This window comes from Zea mays, chromosome 6, assembly GCF_902167145.1.
Source record: "Zea mays cultivar B73 chromosome 6, Zm-B73-REFERENCE-NAM-5.0, whole genome shotgun sequence".
NCBI classification, from domain to species: Eukaryota; Viridiplantae; Streptophyta; class Magnoliopsida; order Poales; family Poaceae; genus Zea; species Zea mays.
This window is the reverse complement of record NC_050101.1, coordinates 103981613-103991844: the sequence shown is the minus strand read 5'-3', so window position 1 is coordinate 103991844 and position 10232 is coordinate 103981613. Positions and strand designations below refer to the sequence as shown.

Below are 10232 nucleotides of genomic sequence, written 5' to 3'. Positions count from 1 at the left end.
GCTTTGTCCTCATGTGGCACCGGACAGTCCGGTGGCACACCGGACAGTCTGGTGCCCCTCTGACTCGCTGCTCTGACATCTGAATTCTACTGTTCACTTTGCAGAGTCGACCGTTGCGTGCAGATAGCCGTTGCTCCGCTGGTGCACCGGACACTGTCCGGTGGCACACCGGACAGTCCGGTGAATTATAGCAGAGCTGCGCCTGGGAAACCCGAAGGTGAAGAGTTCAGCTTCAAGTGCCCTGGTGCACCGGACACTGTCCGGTGGCACACCGGACAGTCCGGTGCGCCAGACCAGGGTGCCTTTGAGTTGTCTTTTGCTCTCTTTGTTTGAACTCTTTCTTGGTCTTTTTATTGGCTTATTGTGAACCTTTGGCACCTGTAGAACTTATAGACTAGAGCAAACTAGTTAGTCCAATTATTTGTGTTGGGTAATTCAACCACCAAAATCAATTAGGAAATAGGTGTAAGCCTAATTCCCTTTCAGATACGAAGCCCTGTTCTCGCGTAAGCAACAGAGAGTATTCTGATCTAAAAGTGCAACGACAAGTACGATGCCAAGTACAACTCACAATACCAACGCATTGCAAGATCTCATCAACGGATGACCCTTTCTTTTTTACGTTTTTACGTGTTCCTTGTAAGAGCTCTGTTCCTTGTAAGAGATCCTTTCTTGAGCTTTAAAAGGAAGGATCGGTATCAACCACAAGAGAGGATGTGAGACAAAAAGAAGAGAGGAGGAGAGTCCCCAGGAGCCTTGAGGCACTTGAACCTAGAGGGCTCTAGCTGATAACACACAGTCGGACCCACAGACACTTAGATTAGAGATTTGAGAGCTCTTTCCCTCTCTCGCCTACTTGTAACCCCATACTACCAGCAATTAGGTGCCGACAGCACAAGGCATTGAATACTGTAGTAGGGACATTCGACCCGAATTAGTATAACTCTTGCATTTACCTCGTACACCATCTGAATCTAAAGCATGCATCACATTTTTACTTGCATGTGCTTAGGGATGGCAACGGGTCGGGTTCGGATCGGGTAGAGTAAATACCCGCTAGCGACCATACCCGTGGGGATTATCCATATCCGCCCATGACTATACCCACGAGTAAAATTTTGTACCCGTGCTCGTACCCATCGGGTATCGGGCGGATATCGGGTACCCGTCGGGTATAGCAGCTTGGTGTATTCTCTCTAAATGAAGTTTAGTGCAGTTCTGAGCGTCGCACATCGCCATGATCACCAGAGGCACATAATGTTGTTGCACAGTGCAGTCGTGCAGATGTAGCCATGGACATGTGTTGCTAATGTTTTTTTAATAAACTTCCAAATCGTCAAGATCGGAGAGTAGCTAGCACAGTCGTCTGGTGTATTAACACTCTCTTAGCTCAAGTACTTGTATGGTGTGTTTGGTTTGTGGAGTCACTCTATGCTTCATGAGGTGATGCATCATAAGTTCATTCCATCAATTTTGGTGGAATCAATCCACTCCTCATGTATATACTAATTATTAGCTTATGAGGAATGGGGTGGTGATGGATCAACCCATTCTATTCCACAAACCAAATAAAAAAGTGAGGAGTGAGAAGAAGATGGATCACTTCATTCATCAAACCAAACACACTCGTACTAGATAGCACTGGTACTACATACTGGCACTTTATCAAACGTATTGACACTAGTACTAGAACCAGATCAGAAGCATCATCAGACAGGAAGGGATGATAGTAGGATGAGCCGTCGAGGATGGATGGCTAGCTAGCGTATTGGTAGGTTGAAAATCTAAAATCACTATTTTTGGATATCCGTCGGGTACCCGCGAGTAAGAAATCAAATCCATACCCGACCCATAATAAAAATCGAGTCGGGTACGGGTAAGACCCACTGGTCAAATTTCGTGCCCGAACCCGGATATCCGAACCCACGGGTAAAATTGCCATCCCTACATGTGCTTACTCAAATCACGGACACTCCCCTACCCTATATTTAAATAGATTTTCCTCCTCTGTATCACTGTATGCGTTAACAAAGTCCTTTAAATATAGATGCTCATATCCTGTATATATAGACTCCTATCTTATCTTCTCAATCTATTTTTTATACTTTAAATAGTAATTAAGCAATATTTGAGAGCATAGCAAAACTTTGTTTAACTAATATGCAAACTTTAAAAATCTAAATAAAAAATGTCTTTAATATAATCATTTAACATTTAACGTATAAAGGACATGATAGGGATGACGGTACTGAAATATAGACGAGAGATTTTTCGAAAAAAATATTGTTCACATATAGGAGATGTTTCGAATGGCTTTAGGTTTTAGCACCAGTGTAGAATTATAATTTATAATATTAATTTAAATAGTTTTAAAAATAATTTTATCCAATAAATAAAATGACTTATCTAAATGTTTTTAAAGACTTATAGCTCTAACTCTATAATTTTAGCATCTAATGATTTGTTTCAGTTAATCTATCAAAATTGAGCTGAAGCTAGAGCTAAATTTGTTCCAAACATGCCATAGTCTCATGAGTTACCACGTCACCACAGCCGCATCTCTCGCTCTTCTTTCTTGTCCCGGGCTCCCGGCTCCATAGTCGCCGTTACATCGGACAAGGGCATCTTGCGGTGAAGCATCTAATCTGAGCAGTCAGTCGTCCCCCCGCTCGCGGCCGGGCTACTGCTGGTCGTCAAGTACTCAAGTTGTAGGCGTGCAGCCGGGGCGCCGGCCGCTAGCTGCTGTCAGCACGCGCACACAGCAGCAGGGTGGTCGCCCGCGGCCGGTAGCCGGCACGCGGTCGCGACAAGCCGATAGCAACAGCAAGCCAGGCCCAAGTTCAGTCCCCAGAGAGCGGCAAGGTAAATTCCCGAACCCTAATCTTTATTTCAATGTTAAATTCCCCAATCGAGAAATCTCATGTCACTTGCAGAGTGAAGAGGACCAAGACATAAATTCTATTTTTGATGAATATATGAGAGGCGATGGCGAAGTGGCGAACCGAAACCTTCATTAATTAGGCATTGTTTTACCACTTCCATGTTTTCATCAAGCATGCTGTGGATTTAAGCATGGAATTGAGATATCTTCTAAACTTATGCATTTATGAGCTAGTTTTGTTATCTATCTGTATTAGACCCGGTGTGGCCGTGTGGGAGTGGTATTTGACAAGGTGTTGGTGTACTTTGATGGTAGCCCGAGGTGTGAAAATTAACCAGCTCAGCCATTGACCCTAGGGGAAACGTCCAAAGAGTGGGTGTGGTGGGGGTTGGGGGTTGGGGGCACGATGAGCTCTTAATCACTGCACCGAGAGCCTACCACAATGCTACTCATTATTTTGAACATCAATCTGCATCTTATGGGTCCTATTGCTGAATTGCGCTTTCTACATTTTGTTGACAGCTAGGTCTGTCATCTTCTCTGGAGGGTTCAGAACCACCGAGAATTAGCTGTCTTTGAGGAGTACAATAGGAATGGATGATGCTCAAGGGTATCAAGAAGGAGATGATCATGAGTTAGTGCTGAAGAAACAAGAATGGATCAAGTATGCCTTGGTCCCCTTCCACACCACCTGTTTGTAGTCATCTCTTCAGTCTGCCAAGGAGGAGTTGACTCATATCTCTTGCTGGTGTTTGGCCATACAGAACACAAGACATGCTCAAGAGTAAACTTATTCTTGAAGATGAATTTGCCTGGAGTTTACCTTCGGTGGGCTCAGGTTTAGATGAACCTGAGTGGTGCAAACTGAAGTATATTGGTGGGACTGACATCAGCTTCTTGAAGGAAGACCCATCCACAGCATGTGCCGCGGTGGTAGTCCTCAATGCCGATACTTTAGAAGTTGTCCATGAAGAGTTCAATGTTGTTCGACTGCAAGTGCCATATATTCCTGGTTTTCTTGCATTCAGAGAGGTATTATGCATTTTTGGGCGTGCAATTGTTTTCATAGAAAAATTGCTGTCTTTCAACCAATAATTAAGTTGTTACCTTTGCTGCAAGAAGTGTGACATGGCCTGTTGCTAACTGTTCGTTCTTACTGCCTCTAAAGTCTAGAGCCAAGGGATTCTAGTATGATCAATCCAAAATCATAGATCTTGAGAAAGGTGCATGTCTTTCAAAAATTCTTTCTTTTGTGTTGTCTGATAAAAATGTATGATATATAATTTCATGTTATTGTTAAACTGTACCAACATGTATGTTGAACAAGCAAACCAAACTATCTATCATTACAGGCTCCAGTTCTTCTTGGACTCTTGGAAAAGCTGAAGATCAATGCACCTCATTTCTGCCCACAGGTAAAATTCATTCGGTTGCTGCAACAAGAAATTTAGTCGAAAAAAATCCTTTGCGCTTCAATTGTAACTTGTAAGTGATACCATACCATCACTTTCTAAAATGTTCAGGTTGCATAAGGGGCCAATAGGAAATTAAAAAGGCATATGCTGTTCTTTATTATCATGTAAATACACTCACTGACTACTGGAGCTACACATTTGAAGAATTATACTGTTCAAGCGATTACATTTCATGACTACAAATCATTTTAGTTTATGAGATGTCTTGCATAATCACCATAGGTTATAACATCTTCTGAATCAATATATCTTTTAACTGTATTTGCCCTTGCCTTTTCTAAGGTTTTACCATTCTGCCCTGCTGCAGTTGCTCATGGTTGATGGAAATGGATTGCTCCATCCGCGAGGTAAAACACATTAATCGCTTGCTGATACTGGCAGTCTCATTTTTACAGTAATGGTTTCAAGTAGCTAACTTGTTGCATATAGCTAGACAGCTAGTTTAATGCTTTAGTTGACAATGTTGGCATTTTGTACATGTAAACTTAGATTTTATAGATAGATTGTAAAATAATCTATGATGTGTGCATCGTGTTATTGGATTTCATAAGAACCTTAGTTTTTTTTTTGGTAAGGAAACCTGTGCTCATTTTAGAATAGTTTCTCTGTTGCTTCAGAAGATTTGGTATTTTGAGAGAAAACTGCCTCAATATATGAATCCTTATTGGAAAGATCCGGTGAAATAGACAATCTTTCTCAACTATGCTAGGCTATTGCTATTAGTATCCATTGAAAATGGAGCATTTTCTGTTTCTATGCTATTTTGAGAAAAAGAATGCCTCAGCAAAAAGACTTGGTGATATGGTTCATCTTGTCTGGTATGCATATAAAATAACCCACAAAGCTTCAGTAATGTAAAATCAACATAATATGTTCTTTATATCTTCCTTACATTGTTTTTTTTAATATATGTCGTTGGGTCACACCCTGTAGCTTCTGCATCCAGCAGGTTTTGGTTTAGCTTGTCATCTCGGCGTTCTTGCAGACATTCCTACTATTGGAGTTGGAAAAAATGTAGGTTACTTCAGTGCAGTAGCGCAGTTTCAACTCACAAGTAGATCTATAAATATCCAGCTGTTGAGAATATTGTCACCGAATTCAATTTCTCAGTGTTCCCCTTCTTTCAGAGAACACTAATCTCAATGTTTCAACTGCATAGCTACATCAGGTAGATGGCCTTAACCAATCAGAAGTTAGAAGACTGCTCGGATCAAAAGAGAACTGCAACAGGGAACTGGTTTTGTTGACGGGACAGTCTGGGACAAAATGGGGCATGGTAATATTGTCGTAGTCGAGTTTTCAGAATCAGAAACAAATATGTAACATGATAGAATTGTCACTTGCGAGGTTGCCGCACCGTAGTTTGTAAAACAGACCGATGATTTCTCTGAATTTGTAAAACATCACCAGGCAAATAACCGACAGCAGTTAATGGCGGCGTCGGCCCAACTGAGCCCGCATCAGAGGACGCGCAGAAATCGCCTCCTGATTTTGTGCGTGGTTGTTTGGGCGGGGAGTGCAATTCCCCGATTCGAGCGGAACTCCTCCCATCCGATCCGGCGGCGGATGACTATATAAAGCGAGCCAATCTGCATCTAGCTGTAGCACCTCTGCGTCTCAAGATTTGGAGATCCATTAGCTGTAGCACCTCTGCCTCCCACGAATCGATTCGACGACATCTTGCTGGTGAGCTATCCCCAATCTACATACCTGTTTTGCTTAGATTTTATAGTTACGCTTGCAATTTGAATCATGGCAGCAGGTACAACCTACCATCATGGTGGGCATGCTATTGAACGCCGGCCGCAGCAATGGCCGCGGCGGCAGGAGGACTAGCATCCAGTCACCGCCGCAGGTCCTCTCCTCTGTTCCCTTACTCGTCTACGAGTACGAGGATCCCGCCGGCTCTACTCCTACCGCTGCCGCAAAGATGCTCATGTACAGCCTGCCTGAGCGGAGCATCGTCTACACGCACGACAGCAGGCCTCAGGCCATGGAGGGCAACTTCTTCAGCACGCCTCAAGGCTGGCTGGTCATCCTTGGGCATGGAGAAGTGACGTCGGAGGCCTCCATGTGGCATCCGCTCACCGGGGAGACCATCACCCTCCCACCCATACATGACGACCACCACATCCCCACCAACTGCAAGTGCCTGCTCACCCACAACTCCGCCGCCCACCCGGACTGCGCCGTCGTGCTTCTCGACGTCGCCGATCCTCTCATGTGGTTCTGCCGTGTCAATGGCGGGGCTGACCGGAGGTGGGGACAGCACACCTACGACATTGGCGACTACGAGTTCCCCGATGAGTTCCGCACCCCCTCTACGCCCACCAAGAACGTCATCAGAAGCGTCGCCGCGCTTAAAGGGAAGCTGCATTTTTGCTTCATGGAATCGCACCAAAACAAGATGTGCGTCGTTGACTTAGATTTCCCGTCCGATCATGGCCACCCTCCCACCGCAGAGTTCCACGAGTTTGATGTCTCCCCAGAGTTCGGCATCAAGTTTCCTGACGGCGTCTGCTCTGCCAGCATCCACTTGGTAGAGTCCATGGACGAGCTTTTTGCCGTCTGCGTCTTCTATGTCGGTTTTGATCCCACCAACGTTAGTGCCGCTGGAATCTTCAAGATGGAGGACTCCTGCGGCGAGGAAACCGTGGCCTGGCACCGGGTGGATGATATCGGTGACAGGGCTTTTCTCTTGATGGGCACCAACATGGCAACTTGGTGCTCTGCAAGCACCAATAACCTGAAAGGCAGCACCCTCTACTTCTTCCTCCACTTCTTACTTGGCGACAGGGACCTATACATCTATGATGTACAGGAGCAGTCCCTGGAGACTGTCCAGGTTCACGACCAGCTAGATTTGAAGGTCGTGCACACAGAACCATACTGGATTAATGTACCTCCGTTTTAGTATTAGCCCATTACATTATATTCTACTCTTTTAGTTAATATAGCTTCCTGCTACTCTTTTAGTTAATATTGATTCAGTAAAATAAATAAATAATTTGCTCCCGTTTTGGCACTATTCTTTCGTGTATGGATGGCTGAGTTGGATGACCTGAATGCATGTATGCATGATTCAGCCGCGGCGATCGTGAAGTCCTGTTGTAAATACCGTGTTCCTGAGCCTATTAACTTCTAAAATAATAATGCATGACCTGAATGTATGGATGACATGAATGTATGGTTGAGATTATTACTTCTAAAATGCTAGTAACTGATGAACGCCCGCGGGCGTAGAGAACATTTATAATATAAGTGATAAAAGTATTGTATTTTATAAGATAATATGTATATTGTAGGTTGTATATATAAAAAGATAGAGTAGCTGGATATATTCCTTAGTTGGTTCTGAAATATCCAGCTGTTGAGAATATTGTCACCGAATTCAATTTCTCAGTGTTCCCCTTCTTTCAGAGAAGACTAATCCCAACGTTTCAACTGCATAGCTACATCAGGTAGATGGCCTTAACCAATCAGAAGTTAGAAGACTGCTCGGATCAAAAGAGAACTGCAACAGGGAACTGGTTTTGTTGACGGGACAGTCTGGGACAAAATGGGGCATGGTAATATTGTCGTAGTCGAGTTTTCAGAATCAGAAACAAATATGTAACATGATAGAATTGTCACTTGCGAGGTTGCCGCACCGTAGTTTGTAAAACAGACCGATGATTTCTCTGAATTTGTAAAACATCACCAGGCAAATAACCGACAGCAGTTAATGGCGGCGTCGGCCCAACTGAGCCCGCATCAGAGGACGCGCAGAAATCGCCTCCTGATTTTGTGCGTGGTTGTTTGGGCGGGGCGTGCAATTCCCCGATTCGAGCGGAACTCCTCCCATCCGATCCGGCGGCGGAGGACAATATAAAAGCGAGCCAATCGGCGTCTAGCTGTAGCACCTCTGCGTCTCAAGATTAGAGATCCATTAGCTGTAGCACCTCTGCCTCCCACGAATCGATTCGACGACATCTTGCTGGTGAGCTATCCCCAATGTACAAAATACCTGTTTTGCTTAGATTTTATACTTACGCTTGCGATTTTGAATCATGGCAGCAGGTACAACCTACCATCATGGTGGGCATGCTATTGAACGCCGGCCGCAGCAATGGCCGCGGCGGCAGGAGGACTAGCATCCAGTCACCACCGCAGGTCCTCTCCTCTGTTCCCTTACTCGTCTACGAGTACGAGGATCCCGCCGTTGTTCATCCAGCAGGCTCTACTCCTACCGCTGCCGCAAAGATGCTCATGTACAGCCTGCCTGAGCGGAGCATCGTCTACACGCACGACAGCAGGCCTCAGGCCATGGAGGGCAACTTCTTCAGCACGCCTCAAGGCTGGCTGGTCATCCTTGGACAAGTGACGTCGGAGGCCTCCATGTGGCATCCGCTCACCGGGGAGACCATCACCCTCCCACCCATACACGACGACCACTACATCCCCACCAACTGCAAGTGCCTGCTCACCCACAACTCCGCCGCCCACCCGGACTGCGCCGTGGTGCTCCTCGACGTCGCCGATCCTCTCATGTGGTTCTGCCGTGTCAATGGCGGGGCTGACCGGAGGTGGGGACAGCACACCTACGACATTGGCGACTACGAGTTCCTCGATGAGTTCCGCACCCCCTCTACGCCCACCAAGAAAGTCATTGGAAGCGTCGCCGCGCTTAAAGGGAAGCTGCATTTTTGCTTCATGGAATCGCACCAAAACAAGATGTGCGTCGTTGACTTAGATTTCCCGTCCGATCATGGCCACCCTCCCACCGTAGAGTTCCACGAGTTTGATGTCTCCCCAGAGTTCGGCATCAAGTTTCCTGACGGCATCTGCTCCATCCACTTGGTAGAGTCCATGGACGAGCTTTTTGCCGTCTGCGTCTTCTATGTCGGTTTTGATCCCACCAACGTCAGTGCTGCTCGAATCTTCAAGATGGAGGACTCCTGCGGCGAGGAAACCGTGGCCTGGCACCGGGTGGATGATATCGGTGACAGGGCTTTTCTCTTGACCGGCACCAACATGGCAACTTGGTGCTCTGCAAGCACCAATAACCTGAAAGGCAGCACCCTCTATTTCTTCTTAGACTTCTTACTTGGCGACAGGGATCTATACATCTATGATGTCCAGGAGCAGTCCATGGAGACTGTCCAGGTTCACGACCAGCTAGATTCTAAGGTCGTGCACACAGAACCATACTGGATTAATGTACCTCCGTTTTAGTATTAGCCCATTACATTATATTCTACTCTTTTAGTTAATATAGCTTCCTGCTACTCTTTTAGTTAATATTGATTCAGTAAAAATAAATAAATAATTTGCTCCGGTTTTGGCACTATTCTTTCGTGTATGGATGGCTGAGTTGGATGACCTGAATGCATGTGAAGTCCTAAGCCTACAAGGCAGGTAGAAGTAGGATTGCACTTCTGATGAGGCAGGCCTTGATATATGCATGATTATTTCTCCAGGCCTTCCTTTTGTTCTTTAGGCCTTGATATATGCATGATTCTACCTGCAGAAGCTCCAAAAACAACGGCAGTGACAAGGCTTTCTGTTTCCTGAAGCAACTTTTACAAACTGGGATCCTGACCATCTTGCTTGTTGTTATGCTGTAGTCCAGTTTTCAGAACATTAAGCGACTCTTTTTTTCTGTACAGTTTTCTATACAGTAGTTGAAACATGTGATAGAATTCTCGGTTTTGTCACCCGCGAGAGGTTACCGTCGTTTGTAAAAACAGAAAAATCTTTGAGAGAGATTCATGATTATCTATAAGCCTTTTTAATCTCCATTATTAAATTATTACTAGATGCTTGAGGATCGTCTCAAAATAGTTTGATTTATTTCTGTAACATATACGATATCATGCGGACTATTGCACATAAAA

General features: G+C 45.1%; 2 protein-coding genes across 28 annotated transcripts; both read left to right on the top strand.

Annotated features, from left to right (window-relative positions):
- The first annotated feature begins 2534 nt into the window (after positions 1–2534).
- LOC109939219 (uncharacterized) lies at positions 2535–7384 on the top strand. 25 transcript variants are annotated; one of them, XM_035960041.1, is made up of 10 exons: positions 2536–2862; positions 3404–3545; positions 3646–3913; positions 4050–4104; positions 4234–4296; positions 4664–4703; positions 5306–5370; positions 5516–5632; positions 5767–6042; positions 6116–7384. In XM_035960041.1, exon 10 carries the CDS (start codon positions 6134–6136, stop codon positions 7268–7270), a length of 1137 nt encoding a protein of 378 aa, XP_035815934.1. In that variant the 5' UTR covers positions 2536–2862; positions 3404–3545; positions 3646–3913; positions 4050–4104; positions 4234–4296; positions 4664–4703; positions 5306–5370; positions 5516–5632; positions 5767–6042; positions 6116–6133; the 3' UTR covers positions 7271–7384. The 25 variants fall into 25 exon arrangements, with proteins under 25 accessions (XP_035815946.1, XP_035815945.1, XP_035815937.1 ...); XM_035960053.1 differs by having other exon boundaries at positions 2535–2862; positions 4055–4104; positions 5525–6042; XM_035960052.1 differs by having other exon boundaries at positions 2535–2862; positions 5303–5370; positions 5525–6042.
- Positions 7385–7763: 379 nt separating this feature from the next.
- LOC100273956 (uncharacterized) lies at positions 7764–9685 on the top strand. Of its 3 annotated transcripts, XM_020538849.3 has the most exons (3): positions 7764–7925; positions 8060–8335; positions 8413–9685. In XM_020538849.3, the coding sequence occupies exon 3, from the start codon at positions 8431–8433 to the stop codon at positions 9568–9570; it is 1140 nt and encodes a 379-aa protein (XP_020394438.1). In that variant the 5' UTR covers positions 7764–7925; positions 8060–8335; positions 8413–8430; the 3' UTR covers positions 9571–9685. The 3 variants fall into 3 exon arrangements, with proteins under 3 accessions (XP_020394438.1, XP_020394437.1, NP_001141817.2); XM_020538848.3 differs by having other exon boundaries at positions 7765–8335; positions 8416–9685; NM_001148345.2 differs by lacking the exon at positions 7764–7925 and having other exon boundaries at positions 8009–8335; positions 8413–9684.
- Positions 9686–10232: the final 547 nt, after the last annotated feature.

What these genes read in the sequence shown, in the direction of transcription:
- LOC109939219 (XM_035960056.1), top strand. Translation starts at nt 6,134, where the DNA reads ATGGTGGGCATGCTATTGAACGCCGGCCGCAGCAATGGCCGCGGCGGC.
- LOC100273956 (XM_020538849.3), top strand. Translation starts at nt 8,431, where the DNA reads ATGGTGGGCATGCTATTGAACGCCGGCCGCAGCAATGGCCGCGGCGGC.